Genomic DNA, 23,775 nt, shown 5'->3' with positions numbered 1-23,775 from the left:
GCCATCTGAAGGCAGCAAGTATCTGTTCCATCTGCAGTCTGCATAACTGGAGTGATGTCACTGCCAAGCCACAATAACGCACGGCAGATCCAGTGGTTACATTTTGTGCAACCAGCCTAAGATTGTTGTAAAGTAACCACAGAACCCCTGTGTTTATGTAGTTTATACATTAAACGTTATGTATTGATTAATTATTCTACACAGTTTCTTCTTCACATAAACAGGTGTTTGAGACATTCAGAACAGTGCACACTCCATGGTGAATCTTAAAATGTCTCGCTCCGAAGCCCCCCCGTATTTCAAAGGCCCACTTACAGAAGCCCACTGTGGAGGGTGGTTTAGGCCTGCCTGTTTTTCAGCATTACTACTGGGCCTGTAACGCCAGAGCATGGGTTTTCTGCAATCAGCCTACGGTTGGGGGTGTACCGGAGGGCAGACCCGGCCCTAGATGGCCTGAGATTGAGCTTAGTAGTGCTGTGTCACTTACTGGTGCCTCCTTGTCAGTCATTCTATTCTCAAATCCTGATTTTAAGATTAAATCGCTACGCAATAATTTCTTATTCTGCAACTCGATTAAAATTTTAAAGCAAATTAAGGGAATTCTGAACCTCCCAGAAAAGTCAATTCATGGCCCCATGTGTCAGAACCCCTGTTTCAAGCCTGGTTTGATGGATACTGTCTTTAAGCACTGGTCAGATAAAGGTTTAACTACTATTAGGGATCTCTACATTGATAATGATTTTGCATCTTTTGCCCAGCTCCAGGCTAAGTTCAAACTCCCTTCTAATCAATGTTTTCATTATCTACAAATTAGGAATTTTGTCAAGCATTCTTTTTCTCGCCTAGATGCGACCCCCATGCAACATGACTTTTTTGATATTATGACCAGACCTCCCACCTCCAAACATCTGATCTCTCGGTTTGTTAACCTCTTCGTTGTGGCAACCCCCTCTCTTCATATTAAAGAGGCGTGGATCAAGGACATCGGCAAAGTAATATCTGACGAGCTATGGGCGAAAGGGTTAAACAGGATAAAAACATGCTCTATTAATGCTCGACTTCAGCTCATTCAGTTTAAAGTAGTTCATAGGTTGCACTATTCCAAGACTAGACTGAACAAAATTGTTCCTGCTGTCTCCCCCACTTGTGATAAATGCAAATTAGCTGATGGAACTCTTGGGCATCTTTTCTGGTCCTGCTCTAAACTCTCAAGGTTCTGGGTTGACATTTTCAGTTTGTACAGTGCTGTTTATAATAGACAACTGGTTCCTGACTGTCTCTTAGTGATACTGGGCTGTTCCAACGGCTCTTTGGCTCTTCCATCCGCTTTACAACAAGCCCTCATGTTTGGTATGACCATTGCAAAACGGGTTATCCTAAAGGAGTGTAAGTCAGCTTCCCCTCCTTGCTTCAAGAGGTGGCTATATGATATGGTTTCCTGTTTACACCTTGAAGAAATTCGGTTTTCCATGTCTAACTCTCAAGATAAGTTCAAGAAGATTTGGGGCCCTTTCATAGAATACATCAGGAAGGATAGACCACAAACTGGGACCTAAATGCACAGCACTGTTTTTGTATTTTTTATTTTTTTAACTTTCGTTAGTTATCCATACTGAGACTTTGCCACTCCCCTCCGGCTCAGGCCTCCTTGACTCAATCTGTGTGATTGGACTCTCTGGGACATCTGTTCAGTGTATCGACATGTATATTTATACTTTTTCTTTTCTATATAATGAGTAAGTGCTGGCTGTGTGTTTTTTTTTTTTGTTTTTTTTTTAATTGTCTGGTTTTCTGTCTTTTTTTTTGTTTGTACTATGCGCCTGTATAGATAAAAATCTGCATAAATAAAATTTACAAAAAAAAAAAAATGTCTTGCTCCGCTTATAACTCTTTTATTCCTGCCAGTCTCTTTACCCGGCGCCGGAATCCTAAACACCTGCGCGTGTCATCTTTATTATTATATTTTTTTAATGGGTCTAGCCAAAATCCCGCTCGGAGCTCAATATTTTTAATTATAATACAGGTAGATGTGTGTCTGTGATGAGCAACATGTGATAGACATTTTTCGGGTTCAAAACTAAAGTTTAAAAATAATTTTCTTCCAAAGTCCCATTCAACAATACGTACAATACTCTGTTCACAGGATTTCCAAACTATCAGTACGTCGGAGGAGAGCTCTGTGACTAAAGGGGTTGGAAGTAGTGGATGTGATTGAATGCACACACCTATAATAATGCATTCTTTCTGATGCAAGTGCATCATAGGTGCCCTCATCCAACTATAAATCAGGGAATCTCTTTATGTATGTGTGTGTGTGTGTGTGTGTGTGTGTGTGTGTGTGTGTATATCTCATGAACCAGTCATCTGATCTACTTCACACTTGGTTTCCTGGGTACACAATGAACTTGGCTTTTTTAATATTGGACAGCAGTTTGGACAGTGTTGGATATTGATGAACTGTAAATAAAACTAAAGGATGTACAATAATGAGAAAAAAAGATTTGAGAAATAAAAGTGCTGCCATAACGCTGGCTCTTCCGTGTCTACTAGGGCTGAACGATTAATTGCATTTGTGATAATATCGCGATATGTTAAAACGCGATTTCCTAATCGCAAAGGCTGCGATTTGGTCACATGACTCGCGAGAGCAAATCAGTCTGCACTCCGCAGAGAAAGCATCAACTAGCACGCTAACGCTACACTGTACCTTGAGCTGATTTCTGTCATTCAAACAACTCTGAGTTGTAGTTTAAAACTTTTACAGCCATTTTAATAAAATGAAGGGTTTTATTCTGGTTCGAGTCCATACATGCAGTTAATGGATACAGACACGCAGAACTGAAGGCTCGGTTGGCAACTATTAGCTAGCTCCGGTTAGCGGTTAGCTCCGTTATAAAGATATGGAGTGGAGGAGCTGCCACTGAGAGGGGTAACAACCAGACTCTGATAAATGACGTTCGGGGAGCTTTCACAGCAGCGTGGCCGCGGAGTTTCAACAGTTTTATTAGTACAGTTAATCCCACGGCAAGAACACCAGCAACTAGCTAACGCAACGATAGCCTCTCTGCACTCGGCAGCACGCAACTTCACGAGGGGGAGGGGCTGGAGGCAGCTCCTCTCTGTGCACTGTAAAAAAAAATACACTGTTGTGTGTGTGTGTGTGTATATACTATATTTTTACTTTTTTAACTGTCTAGTGTGTAATTGTGTGTTGTTCATACTATAAAATGATTTATTGTTTGTCTTTGTTGAATAATACAGAAGACAAAGAGCTTAAAAAATAATCGAATCGCAATCGCAATATTTGGGAAAAAAATCGCAATTAGATTATTTTCAAAAATCGTTCAGCCCTAGTGTCTACTCTTCACAATAAGAGCCCAGCTTAAATTCACTCAGAGCATTTTGCTAAGAGGAAACTCTATAAAAAGGCATTTTTGCCGACATCAGACATCAAACAAAAGCCACTATAAAGACACTATATTGTATTAAGTTGCTGTGAACTGTAAATTCACAACTTCTAAGCAGACGGCAGAACATAACGTCATCTCGGAGCTTGACTGAGCAAAGAGAGCGGTCTTCCTCCGTCTCACTCACTTGTTTAAGTGTGCTGCTAACTTGTTACCCTAATAACATTACCGTCGGCAAAATACCCCCGCAAATCACAACCATACTTCAACGTTAACCGTAAGGCTAAGCCTGCTTGGAAATGAACACCTCTGCTGAAGTGTTAAATTTGTTAACTATATAAATGAGGAGATGAGACAGCACCACCGTCTGTGGCGATATTAACATGCATGCTTCCACCCCCTCTCTCTCAAGCAACACACACACACACACACACACACACACACACACACACACGCACTCCATGTGCTCGGTCCGGTTCTGGGGGTTGATTAACACAGATTTTTCTGATTGGCTCTCATAACGGGCCGGATTGGGTGGCAGATGGCGCACCGCCATGAGTCCATGAGGCAAATGTCTGTGATTACTCCACATCTTAATTGTGATATTTTGTGGGTAAAATCTTAATCTGCATCGTTCTCTGTCAGGTAATTGCAGGCTATACAGTGGAGTTGCATATAATGGTTCTAGAGAAAGCTACAAGCAGCAATACCACAGACCAAGCATCCAGCCTGTTACAAACAGGCACATTTTAAACGGGCACTGTACTAGTCATGTAAATTTAACATTAAGAATAATAAGGCCTGCTTTGCATCAGGAATAGGGGGGAAATGCCTCCCCCCCTCCCCCTCCCCCCATAGGTGGCGCCAGTGTATGTACAGTTGTGTTCAAAATAATAGCAGTCCAACATCACTAACCTCATAAATAAAATTTTTTGGTAGAAGTGATATGTCTACATGGCAAATTATTTACTAGTAAGTGTTGTAGAGTCATAGAAAACTAACAGACCAGTACAGTCATGACATGCATGCTGCTCATTCTGTGTAACTGAACCTGTAATTGAAAGGGGCATGTTCAAAATAATAGCAGTGTTGTGTTCAATTAGTGAGGTGATTGATTCTGCACATATTTAAGGAAGGAAGCAAATGTTGTGCATGCTGGTTATAGTGCATTTCACACTGAAATACTCAGCAAAATGGGTCGTTCCAGACATTGCTCTGAAGAGCAGCGGACTTTGATTAAAAAGTTGATTGGAGAGGGGAAAACATATAAAGAAGTGCAGAAAGTTATAGGCTGTTCAGCCAAAATGATTTCAAATGCCTTGAAATGGCATCCAAAGCCTGAACGACGTGGGAAAAAACGGTCAACTATCACGAATCAGAAGAAGGCTATGTGAAGCAAAGCTATCAGCTACAAGCCCCCGCAAAGTCCCATTGCTGAAAAAAGACGTGTACTGAATAGGTTGAAATTTGCCAAAGGACACATTGACTGGCCAAAAGAGAAATGGCGCAACATTCTGTGGATTGATGATGGCAAAATTGTTCTTTCTGGGTCTAGGGGCCGCAGACAGTTTGTCCGACGACCCCCATGCACTGAATTCAAGCCACAGTACACTGTGAAGACAGTAAAGCATGGTGGTGCAAAAATCATGTTATGGGGATGTTTCTCATACTGTGGTGTTGGGCCTATTTATCATATACCAGGGATCATGGATCAGTTTCAATACATCAAAATACTTGAAGAGGTCATGTTGCCTTATGCTGAAGAGGAAATGCCTTTGAAATTGGTCTTTCAACAAGACAATGACCCAAAACACACCAGTAAGCGAGCAAAGTCTTGGTTCCAGATGAACAAGATTGATGTTATGGAGTGGCCAGCCCAATCACCAGACCTCAATCCCATAGAAAACTTGTGCGGTGACATCAAAAATGCTGTTTCTGAGGCAAAACCCAGTAATGCAGAGGAATTGTGGAATGTAGTTCAATCGTCCTGGGCTGGAATATCTGTTCACAGGTGCCAGAAGTTGGTAGACTCCATGCAACACAGATGTGAAGCAGTTCTCAGAAATAATGGTTATGCAACTAAATATTAGTGGAGTGATTCAAAGTAAAGCAAACCCTTGAGACATTTTTCAGTTTATACAGTACATGTTTGAGTTTGTAAAGAAAAATGCAAATACTGCTATTTTTTTGAACAGCCTAATCATTTTTCTTCACTTTCTGTAAAGATATAACACAAACTTGATCCATTTTGGTCATGTTTTGATTTGGACTTGAATGTGCAGTGTTCCCAATGCATTGATATTATGGAATTAAAAGCTATTCTAAGGATTTTAAGCATTATTCAGTTTTTTAAACACACTGCTATTATTCTGAACACAACTGTATATACATTGTTTAATTTTGTTTGTAGAAATGTTCTCTGTGTGTGTAGCGTAAAGGGACAACAATTTTTGTAAACACATTTCACTGTGCAACACTGTTTTTTTTATACAGATTTAATTGCATCTACTGGTTGGAAGCTGTTTAATTAAAATTACTTACATTTAAAGCATTGCTCCGTCACTGCTGGAAGTAAATATATTTAACTCTTGTTTACAAAGTCACCAAGAAGCAGCAGAGTGATGTTACGCCAGAAATAGACATGCAATGTCTATTCTCAGCACAAGACCCATTTTCTAACAAATCACAAACAACTCGCTTTGCAATCGACACCAGTGCGATAACCAATAATATCAATGTTACAATGCAAAAACTCCGGCTACATTTTAATAAGCTACAAAGACCGGTTGATAGAGGAGGTTTGGGTCTACCAAAGATGTTGTATTACTACTATGCTTTTAACTTAAGGCATTTGGTCCACTGGTCACTTTCTCCTGAGAGAGCTCCACCCTGGTATTGTATTGAGCAATCTGTTCTTGCCCCATTATCACCCTCACAAAGCCTGTCTGTCAAACTGTATGGCGAGACAAAAACGCATCCGATAATCTCTCATTTAAAAGTAGTTTGGACCAAAGTGGCCCAGCTGTTTGAACTGGATCCATATCTAAATACTTCATCAAGTGTTTGGCGGAATCCACAGTTATGTATGTCCCTTTTTTGGAGGGATTGGTTGAAAAAGGTAATTGTTGCACTGGGGAATTTGTATCTTGGTGGCATTTTAAAATCCTTTAAGGATGTTGTACAGCAATTTGGAATCCCTAGGTCTCAATTTTCTGATATTTGCAACTTTGCCATCTGTTAATGTGGACTTTTGAATCCAGTTCTTTAGCCCTGAAAACACCAGAATGTTTAACTACGTGCTAATGAACTATGGGAAAGGTCACGAGGCTTCTGGGTATTATTCTATACTGATTTAGAACCTGGGGGATGGAGCTTGGTCAGCCCTTTAAGAAGACATGGGAAAGGGATCTGAACATTACACTGGATAATGACGAGAGGGACAGAATTTGGAAGAATATTAAAACTATGTCACACAATTTGAGGGTGCCACTTATTCAGTTCAAGATTATGCATCGCTTCTATTGGACTCCCTCCAGATTTTTTAGAGTTAGATTAAGAGACACACACAATTGTTGGAAATGTAAGACACGGCCAATTATTTCATGTCCTATGGTCCTGTGATAAGGTCCAGGAACTTTTCAGGAAGGGAGGGGATGTGTTCATGTTGTAAACTGTATGTTTTGTATGTTGTTTAAAGCAATAAAAGATGCTGTTCCAAAAAGCATTACAATAAGGGATACTTTTCTTGTTAAATCTACTATGAATTATTTGCTGCATTTTTCCTCTTCATTTCCCAAAATGGGATGTAATTGTAAATAGACTGTTTTTATATTTTTTATAGAGTACTCAAAGCACTTTTGCACAATACAGTACTATTCACCACTCACACACATTCATACACTGGTGGCGCAGCATCAGGACCAATTCGGGGTTCAGTGTCTTGCCCAAAGACACTTTGACATGGGACTGCAGGGCCAGGAATCAAACCACAGACCTTCCGATTGGTAGACAACCGTTCTACCACCAGAGCCACAGCCGCTCCCACCATTTCTTGTTTATATTTTGGCATTAATAAGTGGCACGAGGAGGGTGTACACGGCAATGTGTCTTGGTCAAACTACCATATTTTCTCAAATAAAGGCCGGGTCTCAAATAGTGACTGGGGGTGTGGCTGTGACGAACAAATAAAAGCCAGCATCAAATACAGACCAGTCGAAAAAAACAAGTATGGATACACTCCTGGGGCCTCGGTTGTGTACACCACTTTCTAGGCATAAATTGGGATTTATAGAAGAAAAAAAAACTGTGACAGTGCACAATCATTAAATCCTGATATCATAAATAAAATAAACTTAAATAAATAAGTTATGCTCCAAATGTGTTTTTTTCTCAACCAATCTTTACATTTTAACTCCACAGTGTTATCCCCACTTTCTAGGCATAAATTGGGATGTATAGGAGAAAAAAAACTGTGACAGTGACAGCTGTTGCACAATCATTAAATCCTGATATGATAAATAAAATAAATAAACTTAAATAAATAAGTTATCTTCCAAATGTGTTTTTTTCTCAACCAATCTTTTCATTTTAACTCCACAGTGTTATCCCCACCTCAGGAACATTGTCAAACTCTGTCCCACACACACTGTCACATGCTGAAAAACTTCCACGTCTTTGTTTTCTCAAGGCTGGACAACTGCAATGCTCTCCTCATCGGGACTCAAAAACTACAATACATCCAAAACAGAGCTGCTAGGATGCTAATGAAGATACGAAAATACGTCCATACCACCTCATCCTTCACTCACTCCACTGACTTCCTGTCTCATACAGGATCGAGTACAAAATCTCCTTAATCACCCATCAGTGCATCCACGGAAATGCCCCTCCCTACCTCAAAAAGCTACTTGCACCACAATCAAGAAGGGCCTAAAACCTTTCTTCTCTTGTAAATCTTAAATCTTGTTTTACTCTATAGCACTTCGGGATTGATTTCTCAATGAAAAGTCCTGTACAAATAAAATGTATCCATGCATTTAAAATGTATTTTCTTCTTATAAAATGTACTGATGATATACCAGTATAAACTTAAGCAACAGAGACATATCTCTCTCACACACACACACACACACACACACACACACACACACACACAACCACACACACACACACATTGATTTGTCTTTGTTCTCACAAAATCCTCTTATCTACCAATATTCTTTCTGATTTCATCAGTCAACTTATGAACCTCCTGTCCCTGTGTCTTCTCATTATCTAAGTTTTCCATGTCTAGGAATGTGAAACCAAGGCAACCAATGTACAGGCCTAAAAGTCAGCTCTACCAGTGGACAAGTCAGTATGGGGATGCACAATACTGACAAAATAATCAGTATTGATTACTGATGCAGTGCAACATTCTTCAGGGATGACAACAGAGGAAATTTGCTCAAAAGACTATTTTGGGAAAGAAAAATACTGATAATGTGGTTAGTATGACTTAAATGGGAGAGGCATTCGTTGTTAATATTAGTTCGTTTGAGCAGCCTACTCAGAACAGGACTTTGTGTCACTTTGATGTTTCTTGAACAGATAATATGCCAAGAATCCGAGACAGGTCTCCTAAGAAGAATACCATTTGATAACAATACCCAACCTTAAATAAAGCATATAGGAAGGTACCACACCACCTCTTAGTACACTGGAGTGCTATGTGGATAAAAATTGCCTATTATCACCCTGACACACACACAACACAGCTGCTCATGATTATTACTAATTCTATACAAAATCACAATAAAGATCTTAAAACAGACCAATCCATTCAAGTTGATTCTCAGAGACACAAGACAACTTTAGGAAACATATAATACTTACAAAGCTGGCCAGAGCAAGTTACTTACACAGGACTAGAATTCAAAGAGCAATGGTCCACCATCATTTCGGGGAGAAAATCCAACTTAAAAGAAGCCATGATGGAGAAAAGTTTTTCTTTCTTCTTCTTTGACCAGAACACAACAATGAAGCTAAATTGACACAGTGATCAGAGGCCGGTGGTAAAATCCAGATGGTACACTTGTTGGTAAGTCCCTGGCGAAGGGTAAAATAAGGCAGGCGACAGTGCACAAAAGGATGAGAAAAACAGTGTGCCGCAACAAACCAATGCACATGGAGAACCCGCGACTGAAACACAAATACAACAAACAAAATCTAACTGAGGTACTGCCTTCGTTTGAGATGGAAGAGCACAAATGACAGACACAAAGTGACAGGCCTTCAGGTTGGCTTTCCAGGTTCTGGGACTGGGAGTAACCACAGCATGGAGATCATGGAGAGCTGCTGGGATCACTGGGGCCAGAGAAAGTAATGGCCATTTGGGGTCCCACAATCAAAGTGCTGATGATCCATGGCCTTTGTGAACATTTCTCCTAGGCCAGCAGATCTGGCTGCAGCGTCAGATAAACATGGTGTCAGATTGATGGTGATAAGGCCCAGTGGGCAGAGGGAATGAAAGAGAGAGTGAATAGTACTCCCCAGCCAGTAGCTAATCCCTGGACTAGCCACACCAGTGGGCTAACAATTAGGTTCCGGCCTGAGGGGGGCTGTGTTTACCCTGTTGTTCTACAGGCTGCACTGGTTTGTGTGTGATTAATGTGTGTAAAAACCAAAGGGAGCCTTGGACAAACGACCCCGGCTTTGGTCTTTGTGCATCCGACAGTGCACACACACCTATGAAATGAGATAAACTCCAGGGATAACACTTGGGACTACAGTATCTGCCAAACTGCCTTCAGGTAGTTGTTGGCTGGACTCAACATAACCCTTAACTGCTGCACAATGTTTTTGATATGACAGTTTTAGTATATCAATTTTATTTTTGTTCCACAGACTGGTGCTTTTTAGTTTACCTCATGACAGCACTCAATCATTTCAGCAAAGCATATTTCTAATAACACACACAAGTTTATGATATAACAAAAACATCTTTCTAGAGGTGTTGTACCAAATCTCTTCAAAGAAATTTGGCATTCTGGATAGCTTTAAAGCAAATAACTACATTTACCCTGAATCCAACAATTTATGGGTAGACCTGGTGTGCTAACCACAGCTTAACCAGCTTTACATTACCATTTTAGCGCACATTATGGGATGGAACTTGAATATGACTTTTTTTTGCAAACTTGTCCTGTGTTTGAATCGCATACTTGAGCTAGTGTTGCACAATTCCTAAAATTGGCAGTAGTGGAATGGGAGCTGAAGAGGCCATAGGACAACACTGCTGTGATAGACAGACAATATGAGAAATACCAACACTGCAATTAGCGAAAGCCTGCTTTGCCCAATCTAAGCACTCTGAATCTAGCTACCCAGTAGGTGTTAGTTACCCGGAGTCGACCGTCTGTTAGGTGTACAAAGACTGACCTCCTTCTTCCACAAGTGCTCTACAGCTGTCACACTTTCAGTATCTAAACTGAAAAAATGGGTCTAAACTAAGCTTAAACTAAATCTTTGTGAGTGTAAATGGTTTGGATAGAAATCAATAATATATATAGAACAGAGGGTTTTTTAATACTAAAAAAAAGTACCCATTGTGTTTCCCCTTTATTCATTCTGCAGTGAGTCCATGAACAAGGTAACTGTCTGTGCTTAGTTCACGTCTGTAACAGCAGGACAATTGAGTGTCTGTTATCGAAACGGCTAAAGTCAGTTGAAGTAAAGATAGAATTGTCAGTAGCCTAACGGTTACAAACAGGCTCAGCAGTGAACAACGGATTTGGTGCGTTATATATTAATATTTAAAAAATATTAAAAAATGTATATTAAAATTAATATTGGGTTCAAACAGATGTATGTAAGCAGTGATGCTGTATTTACCCTATAGTTCTCCGTCAAGTTTGCCTGAAGGGAGTGAGCACTTCAGCAGACTACGTGTAAAAAATAGTGACAGGTAACTGTAATCAGATTACATTTTTCTGATAACTTCAGTAATTGTGTAAGTGGTTTTTGCATAACGGGAGGAGAGAAAACAAATCAAACGTCCCTTTTTGTGCATGTTTGCGTAACACAATACAAAAATGACAAGGCCACCACTAAAGATGTCTTTTGGGGGGTGGAGGTATGCCCATTATTTATGTCATCATGTGACATGTCATTAGGGATGTAACGATTACCGGTGTAACGGTAAACCACGGTAAAAATGTTGAAGATAACAATTACCTTTTTCATTTAAAATATCATTATTATCTCGGTGGATTACCACAGTATGGAAACCGCGTGTTCACAGCTTAATCCGAGGCTCCTGAAATTGCTGCACGGGCGCACTGCGTAGCCTACAGTGTGTTTCTTGAAGTTGGAATCATGGTGTGAGGAGGAGATGACAGCGCTCAGGACATTTATCAGCCTTGTAAAAAAGGCCATAGTAACACTTGTTCTCTCTCTCCTGAAATGATTGACCAATCATTGACGAGAGTCATCACTTTGCTCTCTTGCCAATCACTCGCGCTCAGACAGGTGAAATGGGACAGAACAGCTGTAAACGTCTTTTTCTTTATCATTCTTTTCCCGTTTTCTGACTTGTTGAAGTGATGTGTGTAGCCCAGAACGTAAGTTTAAACTATTCTGTAGCTTGCTAAACTGTCATGGGTTTTACTGCCTCGTTATCTGTGTAAACGTTAAAGCTACTTTCATATTTCAATAAGTGTTCTGCTACGATGTGGATTAAGTTTTGCCCGTGTTACGACATGACATTTATTTGGAGAGAGAGAGAGATATAATATTGTCTTGATAATATTGCTGTTGCTGTGTTTCTTATTGCATAGTTGATAGATGTGCAGATTGTTTAATATTACTTGTGCAGCCACTTGTTAATATTCAGGTAGTGTTTGCTAGCAAGGTGCAATCGCCAGTAAACAGACTAGCCTGTGGAGCCATGTGCTTAGCTATTACAGGTGTATTACACTGTTTGCGCCGTTGTGAATATGTGTGCTGTAATAGATGTATGTATGTAGAATAGTGGCTTATTCTCAGTTTGTGTTACTGAGCAATACGTTACATTTATGTTAATTATTACAGAGAAATTAATGTAATTCTTAGTATTGTTTCTTGTTATATGCTGGTGGCTATAACATTTAGTTTTTGGTAAATAATGTTCATAGTAAGTCAGATTAATGTGCATTATTATTTGCTTATATTTCAGAACCACATCCAACTTCATATGTAACGTCAAATACAACTTCATAGTTTCAACTTCATGTTCGAGTTGTAAATAAATCTTCCTGGATCTCAAAGTCAGACATCTCTGGTTCAAGTTCTTACCCGACACCCTACAGCCAGCCAGTGTTTCAGTAGCCAGTTTTCAATAGTTTTTACAAACCTATTGCCTATATTTTTGTAATATAATAAACACTGTTACACTTTTTGAAACTATTTCAGCTTGTGTAGGCCTATCAGTGCTTTCTGAACATATTGAACACACTTTAAAAAATACCGTGATAATACTGAAAACTTGAGATGCACCGATTAGAACTTTCTAGGCCGATTCCGATTTCTCATTGAGTTTGAACTGCCGATACCGATTTTAGCCAATTCCGATTTCATATTTTCATTTCAACATTTTACATTTTGCATAGAACATTTTTTGAACAGATAATCAATCGCTATAAAATAGAACTATATAAGGGAAATTCACACACATCTAAAGTGCAATGTTATGGAAGAACCATTTCCTTCTTTTCACATCCAATATCCAACTAAAAAATGTGATATATTTAGCAAACTAAGCTTCTGTATGTATGAAAACAGGGAAAACAGGTAATGGCAATACAATAATATATAAATAACTAGGGCTGTCAAAATAACGCGTTAATTTCGATTAATTAATCTGAGAAAAAAATAACAGATTAATCTATTCCATATTAACGTTTGACCCGGAGCCGTTCTAGCCACCATTCGACTGTAAAATGAAGGAGGGAGACGAGAATGTGCTTCCTGGATCATTAATTGGAACATTTACTTGTAAAAATCTTCTTCCTGCCAACCCTGGCTACCGAAATCTGGTGCCACTGATATGTCTGCGCTTCTCTCTGATGCTCTGAAACAGACGATACAGGCAACACAAACACCGCTGCACGTGACGCTAGTTAACACTATACTCAACAGCAGCTAACGTTAGCCTACCGCTAGCTAGTTAACACTATACTCAACAGCAGCTAACATTAGCCTACCGCTAGCTAGTAGCTGGATTAAAAACGGTTAAAATGCTGACAGCTAACGCTAAACGGTGTAAAGTTTGACTGTGTTTTACTGTATAGGATTCAACACCGGTATGTAACAATCTGCAGCTGCTGTCGGAGAAACAACACAGACGATGCGTTCAATGAAACTGGTAAACTACAGCCTCGTGGTACATTTGAAGTTATTGTAAATTTCCTTTTCCAATCTGGTGGTTGTTTTTGTCGTTCAACAGCAATTTACTAGTGAAATAAGTTATTGTTATTGTTATACATTATTATTAAATCCTTTAATTTTGACCATATGGCCTTAGCAATAAACAAGCCGTTCTTTAATGTCACCGACTGTTGTTTAGTACCCTTTTTTTTTTTTCTTTTCTTTTTTTACTTTCTTAAAAAGTATCGGTTCAGGCACCGTTAATTATGTATGCGATTAATTTTAATTAATTAATCACAGAGTATGTAATTAATTAGATTACATTTTTTAATCGATTGACAGCCCTATAAATAACAAATAAAAATTAAATAAATATAGCCTTGCAGTATAAAGATATTTCTCAAAACACACACACAGGCCTGTTAACAGTAACGTTACCTGAAAACAGCGTGTAGTTCCTTTTTTAGCAAGTTTGCTTTAAGTGTCATATTTATTGTGCATAAATATGAACACTACCGTTGCCGTCAACAGGCTTATCTGCTAACGTTAGCTACCGACGGTTATCTCGGAACAATCCAGCAAATAGACGGTACCCTAGGATGCTGTTACCTGAAACAGATGATTTAACGTCATCGCTCATTTTACACACAGTTTAGCAACAAAACTAAACGCTGAGGGAGGATTACTACGTTTTTAATGTTGGTTTTGAGCGGTATGCATCCCCACTAATCTGGAAAGCGTTTTAAACAGTAACGTTAATACAGCGTGTCAGAGGAATACACACAGTGTCTCCTGCAGCGGGAAGTCCGAGGCAGAGGGACCATCACCGCAGCGTTCGCTAACGTTAGCTTCTTGTCTCATCTGGGGTCTGATAAACAGTAAATTCATCAAAGTCAGTGTGCCCAACGCTATTTTCCGATAAACTGTAGCTGTGAGTGCGGTTTTCTTGTTCCAGTTGTTCAGCCTCAGAGGGGAGAGAGAGCGGCTGACCGTTTGCCTGAGATCAGTAGAGCAGATGGTTCTGCAGAGCCGTGTATAAGTACGACTTTATGACATTTCATAAACAGCTGATGGAGTGGCGGTGCATATGCACGTGTGATGCTGATGTTGCGTGATGTTAATCATGCTGTGCCCGAGTGCATTTGACCGGCATAAAATTGGTATATGTCAGACTGACCTGCTGGTCGCCTGTCATGGCCGGTCACGTTAAAACTGGGCAATTCCGGTCATCGGCCGGTCAATCGGTGCATCTCTACCGAAAACCGTGATCATTTTGGTCACTATAACCGTGAGGTTAAATTTTCATACCGTTACATCCCTACATGTCATCATACAGTAGCTGTGGTAGGCAACACACATACAGTATGTGCGTGGGTGCAGGGATTTTCCCTGATCAATCAGTCAAAAGCAGTTAAAACTGTGGTCTGTCGTGTTTGTATCCTACTGCATTTAGTTTGGCAGATCATTAAGTATTGCTGTACAAGACACCTCTTTTTCATACCGTCTTTACTCTTTTATCATCACTTATAATATGCGGTCGATTAGTAGTCTAATAATACTAATAATGTTTATAATTATCTATTTGTGAGCTCTTTGTGACACCAGAGAGCATAAATATACATGAGAATTAAAAGTGCTGCAAAACTGCATAACTGACTGACAGCAGCAGTCACCAGAATTTGACTTCCACATGTGAGTCCTGATGATGCAGGATGTCACTGAAACTGTCAGATCAGTGTCAGTCTGTATAACTTTGTTTACTTCTCTTGGTTCGTCAGTGTGAACATGAAAAGGACCAAAACTAAAACACACCTAATGTATAATTTTTAACCTTGGTCCGGACCAAATGAATTAAACAGGTGTAAAAGCACCCTAAGCTCAAAAGAAACTATTGATATAAAAACAAATAGCAAAGAATTAAGGTTGTGCATGCAATGGGAGGAGTTCCAGAAAAGGTGTCAATGATGTAAGTATATATACACAAATCTGGACATTCACACAAGTACTTCAACTGGTCATTTCTGTCTACTTTCAAGTCACACAAGCTATTCAAAGCATCACGCTTAAATATGGCACCATGAGGTTTAAAAATAGAAAACAAAAACACCTTTGTAGCATCAACCTTTATCTTGCACTGCCCAACAAATTAGGTGAAAACTTGTGAAGTTATTAAGGATTCACAATGAAGAATGTCTAAATCAGTGATTCTCGTTATATCGTTTTTGGTCTGAGGTTTCCCCACAGCATTGTCAGATAAACTCACGTACCACTTCCGAATGTGTTCAAAATGTAAAACACCATTCTTTATATACAAGTGAATATTGTTCATTTTTGTTATACAATTGAACTGTCAATATTTAGGTTGGTTTAGTCAGAAATAATACTACTATTACTACTTGGAGTGAAGCTGAATGTTTCAGCCGCTTATGCAATACTTTGCTACCTATTTCTACCATGTATTCATTACTTTTAGCTACCTGTTTACAGCTGATATATTAATCAAATAATTTTTTTTATGAATTGAGTTGCTCTACAATCTTTCCAAATACCCCCTGGCAACAGCAGAAGTACAAGTACAAGTACCCCTGGTTGGGAATCACTGGTGTAAATATCAAACACTGGAAAGAACACGGGTAAAAGTATGTTCTGCTGATCTGACAGAGCTATGATCGAGAGTATTCTCTCCTATTGTATTGTATGCTGGTATGGACATTCAAAAATCACCCATAGGAACAAATTGGGGAAGATTGTTAAAACCTGTGGAAAAATCATTGGTAAGCAACAGGTAGACCTATACCAACTATATCTGACCAGATTGGCACAGAAGGCAGACAAGATTCACTGGATACAACCCATCCCTTCTGGTCATGGAACATCAGAACCAACCGAGCAAAAAACTCATTCATTCCCACGGCAATAACCCAATTAAATAAGATGTGGGGAGGGGAATGACTGGAGGAATATATGTGAAGTAATGTGCAGTAGTTTTATTTATTTATGACATTGTGCAATATACTCCTTTTTACTGTATTCTATTTATTGATGTGTGTATGTTATGTGTTAGATAAACAGTGCTGTAGATGTCTGGTTCAATGTTTGTGTTGTGGATTATGTGTCAATATGCCTGTACTGTACAACAAATTGCCTCTCGGGGACATTAAAGTTAAAGTCTAAGACTCTGACTAAACGTGTTAACTCGTTCGGCAAACTGTTTTAATACGACTACGAGTCTGTGTATGCTATACGTGTGTCCTATACCTTAGCATTCACAGATACACACATCTGCAGGTAAGCCAGGCTTAGAGGATGTTCAGTTATTGTGGTTTTCAAGCAATCACTACAACCAATTTCTAATATAGCAGATGAGTTGTATTTAGAGTCTAGGTCGTCATGATATGTTTTGAAACCATGGAGCCATGGTAACAACAGGTAGTAACTACGACAGATTGATTGACTGTGTGAGAAAGAAATATGGCTGCATGGTATTGACAGATATTCTATAACCCCTTGTTGTCCCCCAAACTGCTATTAAAGCTTCTTACCCCCCGAGTGCCAAGTTGGAGACTTCTGAGGAAGGAAGGGGAAGCGTGGGCTGTCCAGTCTGCTCTGGAGACACATACAGGGTTTCAGGGTCCAGGTTATCCATCAGGGACTTGTAATACAACTAGTAACATAAAAAACAGGACACACAACACACCAGAACCAGACACACAAAAACAATTACAAATAAATACACACAACAAATATTTACACATGTAACACTCAACACATGAATCAAGCTAAAGTGGAACACAGACAGGTGGAAAAAAACAGGAACTATCTAACTACTACAAGACTGATGAAGAACTACCGCTAAGATCATGGGCCCACATCACAACAGAGTTCAACTTATACGGTCTTTCCATGCCAAGCAAAGCCAAGATGACATGCGTTTTCAATAGTGGTCCCGCCTCCATAGGCTGTGTTATGCTTGTGCTGGGGATTACAGAGAAAGCTCTGTTTTAAGTAAACGGACTGCGTTTATATAGCGTTTTTCTAGTCTTAACGACTACTCAAAGTGCTTTACACATTGGTGGCTGAGGCTGCCATACAGGTGCCACCTGTTTATCAGATAAACATTCACACCTGATAGCACAAAATCTCTGTGGTTTTGGATTTTAGTTTAACTACTATGTTCTTGTTCGCACTTTCAGATATAAGCATTGTTTTATTGTTTACTGATTGCTTTCAGATGTGTCAGAAGTTCAGAACTGTATAGTAAATGCTGTATATAAAATGCTGATATAAACGTTTTCTGCTGCTGCTGCCTCACATTATAGGCTTTCCACTGGCAAACCAGTGGGAGGTTTTAATTGTGAAGTTACAGGAAATGTAATGTGTTTATCATATACCCCTTGTGGCTTTGTCTTAGAGGTAAAGTGAGTCGCCCCTCAACAACAAGATTGGCAGTTCGATCCTATCCTCCGGCTACATGTCAAAGTGTCCTTGAGCAAGATACTAAACCCCGAGTTGCTCACCGGACGCTAAATGTAGCAGTTCACTGCTCCTAATACTTAGAATGGGTTCAATGCAGTAATTGCATTTCACTACATAGTACTGTACGATTGTATGTGAGGAATAATAAAGAGTTTCTTTTAAGTTACTTCACACAGAGGGTTCAACCAGAGTTGAATGTGTATTTGAAAGGGTTAACCCTTGTCGATCAACTCGGCTTCGCGACTCAGGTCGAGGGGAATGTGAATTGCACACGACTAGGGTCTCTAACAACCGGGACGGGACAAATTATGTGATTGGTTGGAAATGCAAGGTGGGAGGGGGGGGCACAGTCGTCACAGGTCACCACACACACAAAAAACAACAACATAGATTTTGCTTTACGCTGGGTATTCACAGGCATCTCAACAACAGTGGGAAGCTGACAGCGAAGCCTAACTTTACATTTAATTAAATCAAAGAAAGAGAAATGTTCTTCCCTCGTCTTAAAATGGTCATAAAATGGACTTGCAATTTTGACCAATCACCGCAACTTTTCCACAAATTTAACCAATAACCGGAGTTTCCCGCGACTTCAACCAATCCCAGTAGTCCAACGTGCCAGACTTTAAGTGAGTATAATGTGACTGAGTGCCACTGACCAAGCGGGAGTGAGAGAGAGCTTGTTTCCGATATGAAGACGAGACTCGAACATCTCACATTTATCAACAAAACGTACAGCAAAACATTTCAGACCGTCCTGCCAACCCGTATACATTTTAACATCAATGTACGCTGTAACATTTTGTCACTATAAAGTCGCTGAAGCGGCTGCGGTTTCAATCCTGTCGGCTGTCTGCAGCGGGCAGGGGCGGGGCTGCTGCTCATACAGTTCCCCCCGATACTGACCCGCACACACAAACACACACACGGTGGATGCAGGAAAAACCGGAGATGAGACGTACAGAATGACCTAAATTGAGGACAGCTACGCTCGTTATTGTAAGTGTAATGATAAGTTAAAGTCCAATAAGTACTTTATCAAACCGTATGAATGTGTGTCCCAGGCCAGGTTAGGAAATGAACTAACAATGTAAAGATCAATAAGCCACTGACAGATATGTTCAAATTTGATTCATTCAATAAATTATTATTTTTTGTCTTAAATCCACCAGCCATTTTCATATTATACCAACATTTGCGGGTACTCTGTAACCGATTTACCCCTGCCGTCCATAGCTTTATTATTAGTATATGTCAACAATGTGCACAGAATGGTCGATGCACTTTCACCTGCATCCATCAGGAAATGGGAGAAAGGTTTGAAGTGGGACATATCAAGTTACGTCCACAACTATGAGGGTGAGTAACATAAATTAAGCACATAGCATATGGCGCTAGCATATAGCCTAGCTCGATGTCCGTAAATAGTTTAGCTAGATTGAATGACATATGACGGACAGTATGTGTGTATTTAATGACCCCACTTTGTATTTTTTCCTCGTTTGGTTAACCATGTTCCTGAGGATTTGGCTAATTTCAGACATGTTAGAGCCAATAGTAAAACCTAAACCATAATATAACTTAAAAGAACACAAGAAACTGGATTGTTTGTCAGTTTTTGCATCAATGTTATGTGTTGTTCATCAGAATTTAGTCTTCTTTCCTTCATATAATATTAGTCTGAAAATGATGGATTCATATCAGTCTGTATAAAACGTTGTAATGTTGAGTACAATTTCACCACTATAATAAAAACAGATCTAGAAATGATATGCCTTCTTATTTGCTCCTTAAATAGTGGTTATTTTTTTAATTAATACAAAGCAAACTGCACAGAAAAAACAAGTATTTTGTTTTACTTTCTTTTCTTCCAGGTGGGGCTGTAATTCCCATCACTTGATGCAGTTTTTTGTTTGCCAACTGAAAGGGCTGAATGGGCTGTTTTTATGTTTTTCAGGTGGTCAATGTGGACATACACAGGGCTCTACATGACCTAGAAATACAATTGTGGATGCAAAACGTTTTAAACAGCGTTTTAAAATGAATAGTAAGCCCCCTTTTCACACAGCCTGTTCAAGGATGGAATGTTAAGCTGCTATTCCACCCTAACACGACAGTGTTGGCGTCTAGTGTGTGTATGTGCATATATTCCTGCCCTGCCGGCTGTCCTTTTTACACGGATGTTGATTTAGCTCTGTTACTACCTCCGCTACCGTCCGTCTCTGTACCTTTTCAGAACGACAAGGCCCAATAGCTGTGCAACTAGTATCGCTTTGCCAGATCTATCTCCACAGCGCTGTGGAGTAAGGTCTGGCTACACCACACATGTATTCTGGGATGAAAGAAAATAAATGCTCTGGATTGTTTGCATTTCTTTAAACCAATCACAATTGTCTTGGGCAGCGCTTAGCTCCGGACACAGCGACGGTGGCTCCACTAAATAGTCTCAGGAAGGAACTTGTTTTGATGGAAAATTTGCACCCCGCAAAAGAAAATGCCACAAACCATATTAAATGAAGTTTTAACTGTTCATGTATGGTGATGTACTAGAGTGAAGACGTGCGGCTGCAGTCTTCTCTCCTCGGCCCAACACAAATCAAGAGAGACTTCACTAACGAGTTGGTGCAAGTTATATGTATACTGCTTATGTATGATAAGTAAATATAGCACTGTGGAGACCTGAGGCCTGTACTACGAAGCAAGATTTGGCGTTAACGAGGTAACTTCAGGTTCAACCCAGGGTTTTGTGTATCACGACGGTGGATCACTTGTTATCGGGTTAAATCGCTGTGGTAACTGCTCGGGAGCAGGTTTTGTTCGAAATTAGAGATCAACTGGTGTAAAAGCACCGCCTCGCCTACTGACCAATCAATACTCGTTTGATAATGGCGTCACCGTTCTTAGAAGATCCGGTAGAGCTCGGTGCACGGAGAGAGAGAGGTGCGCTCATAAAAGTTAAAACATTTAGAGACCGACAACCCAGTTAACATTCCCTGATGGGTATTGTTATGAAAGATTTTCAGCGGAGGGAATTACATATAGGTTATTTGTTGGCTTCTTGAGCCATGCGTTGCCAATGTGCACATCAGTTTTATTATGTTTTTATATTTTTAATTTTCTCTCACGATCGCTTACCACTGCCAGGGTTGCAACTGAAATAATAGGCTAAAGCAACGACAGTTTATGGAAAGCACAAGTGTAATTATGGTCAGATCTTGTGCCCGACTGATGGGGAAGTGCTACTGATAAGCATTGTGATTTACGCATTTACAGCGTTGGCTATTTTTTGCCAGCTTTCCTTCCTGTTTTAGGAAGCAGCGACTGTATTGCGTTTTGCCTGTAAAACCATGTCTGTGTTCTTGATATTTATGTAGAATTATAGTTTGCTCTTCTTATGTAAAATATGCGGCTCTGGTAGATGTTTGCGATTGGTCATGCTGTGCAAGCACCGCCTCTTTTATATGAACGTGCGCGTCGCTGGATTGGGAAACCCTGGGTTGATTGAACTAGTTGTTAACCACCGTCGTGACACAGCTTATGTGGAACCGCGGTTGTTAGGTTAAGTGAAGCAAACGCATACATGTTCGTGTTCGCTCATATAATAAAATGGTTATTTCTTGTTGTGCGGTGGGCTTCTGTAGGCTTTGTGTTATGTCTGGTTTGTGTCATTGTGTTAACAAGGGCAACGCAATTCTAAGGTTCCTTCGATATTTAATGTATCACAAACTGGCCCATATTAAATCACTCTTAACGTAGAGCTAGCTAACTATTAGCCACGTAATGCTAGCGCGTTAGCCTGCCTAAACCGCTTCTTTTTAGTTAGGTTAGTTAAGTTTAATTATCTTAAAATGATAACAACAGACCACACCGACTCTGTTTGTCTTCGTATTTGAATGGTGCACATCTTCTCTTCAGTTTCACTTTTTGTGGCTTTTTTGGGAGTTTGTCTTTGCTGCTGGCTGCAGACTTTGCATGGAGCTCAACAGGTGATTGCTAGCTAACGTTAGCTTTCAAGATAACTTGTGTTATTTATACCCGAAGTCAGCTGTTGAAATACAGTAGCCTGTTCAGAGGTTGCTTTTAATACAAAGGGAAATTCAAATGTTAGTACAAGTTATTCACATTTACAGTTTGATCGTGATCTGTCGTGTGAGTCAAAGCTGTGTTATACAGTAGTTGGCTTGGCTCAGAAGGCAGCTAACTGTCTCGGTGTTATGAAACGCCATAATCCTCGATGTGTTTAAAAGCTTTGAGATCAGCACCAGTGTATGGGGATACCCCGTTTACCACATAGTGGTACAGATCGTGTGGACTGAAGTTGGACAGACTCAGCGATTGAATGAGGTCCGTGAAAACGGAGGGAAGGTAACTGTCGGTATCCAATCCTGCGATCTGCAACTACCAGATGTCCTACCTCGCCCGATAACGGCACGACAACTTGTTGCTCAATAGAAGAAGCCATAAAGAAGAAGATATATTTAGATATTATTATTACAGTTTATTTAGTGTTATTTATTTTAAACTGATTGAAATAAACTGTTTAGCTTGTGCTTCCAGTGATTCTCGTCGTCCGTCATGGCGTCGTCACGTAGTCGTGGTCACGTGTTTGCAAAGGGTCTATGGGCGGATCTTCTGTACAGCAGTATTGCAGAATCTGTGTGTAAAAGGCTGTAGTTTTACTGTTGAGTCCTTTACTCCTTATGCGGCTGTGCTGTCGGGCACATTATGGTCCTATTTCAAAGTGGATTTGTCCACCTCTAAAAAAACTGATTTGTTCTAATACTTCTTTTGTTTACATGTTAATTAGATAATTATGTGCTTGCTTAACATTAAATACACATACACTTTAAAGCACCACTTCTCTTTAGACTTTGGCACCAATAACTTTTGCCAGAAGTCTTTTGATTCAGCTTTTACCAGCAAGGCTTTTTTATGCGAGTGATGACAGATCCTCCTATATGTGGGAGGAGTGACAGTGACATAATATTCTCTTTTTGGGCATGATATACAGGGTAAACAGCAAACCGTTCAAAAGCACAGCTCGTACCGTTGCTGGTTAACGGTGGCACCAGAAACATGCATAGCTTAACGTTACTTAACCAGAGAAACTATCATGACGTAATTTCATAAACACATCACTGTCAGTAGGCTATCTAAACTGTCCTATTATTAAACTGCCGTTCAGCCCACATTGAGACTGGACAAGCACTAGTGCTAGCTAAATGATCGACCACACCGTGGGTACGTTATGGTATGGTAATGTTAGCTAGCTAGAATAGCGTTTGATAACTTCAAATGACCAACTTACCCGTGTTTTTACGCCACTGTTAATTTGACTTGTGCTTAAAACAAAATGTCGTTTTGGATGTTTGCTTAGGATATAACGTTAATCATGCTGTACTTTTGGAGACAAGCCGACTACATAGGTGAGTAACTTGTGGTCTGTGGTCACTTCAGACATTTAGCTAGCTGTGTAAAATGGCAGTCTCTCTCTCCTGTTGAACCAAAG

General features: G+C 39.9%; 1 protein-coding gene across 18 annotated transcripts in view; it reads right to left on the bottom strand.

Moving 5' to 3' along the window:
• The window catches only part of celf1 (cugbp, Elav-like family member 1), a 51,755-nt gene extending 27,980 nt beyond the window's left edge, over nt 1-23,775 (bottom strand). For 10 of the 18 annotated variants that reach the window (XM_031286735.2, XM_035999862.1, XM_031286744.2 and 7 more), the window contains exons 1-2: nt 23,575-23,775; nt 17,333-17,454 (exon numbers count right to left, since the gene is read on the bottom strand). In XM_031286735.2, coding sequence (XP_031142595.1) covers nt 17,333-17,436 — 104 coding nt within the window. In that variant the 5' untranslated portion in view covers nt 17,437-17,454; nt 23,575-23,775. Of the gene's footprint in view, nt 1-9,307; nt 9,776-17,332; nt 17,455-23,574 lie in introns of those variants that run through there. The other 8 variants (XM_031286780.2, XM_035999869.1, XM_035999865.1 and 5 more) reach the window with 5 other exon arrangements.

The sequence above is a fragment of the Sander lucioperca genome, chromosome 3, assembly GCF_008315115.2.
Source record: "Sander lucioperca isolate FBNREF2018 chromosome 3, SLUC_FBN_1.2, whole genome shotgun sequence".
In the NCBI taxonomy this organism is placed as follows: domain Eukaryota; kingdom Metazoa; phylum Chordata; class Actinopteri; order Perciformes; family Percidae; genus Sander; species Sander lucioperca.
Note: the sequence above shows the minus strand (reverse complement) of the source record. Positions and strands in the feature narration are given on the sequence as shown.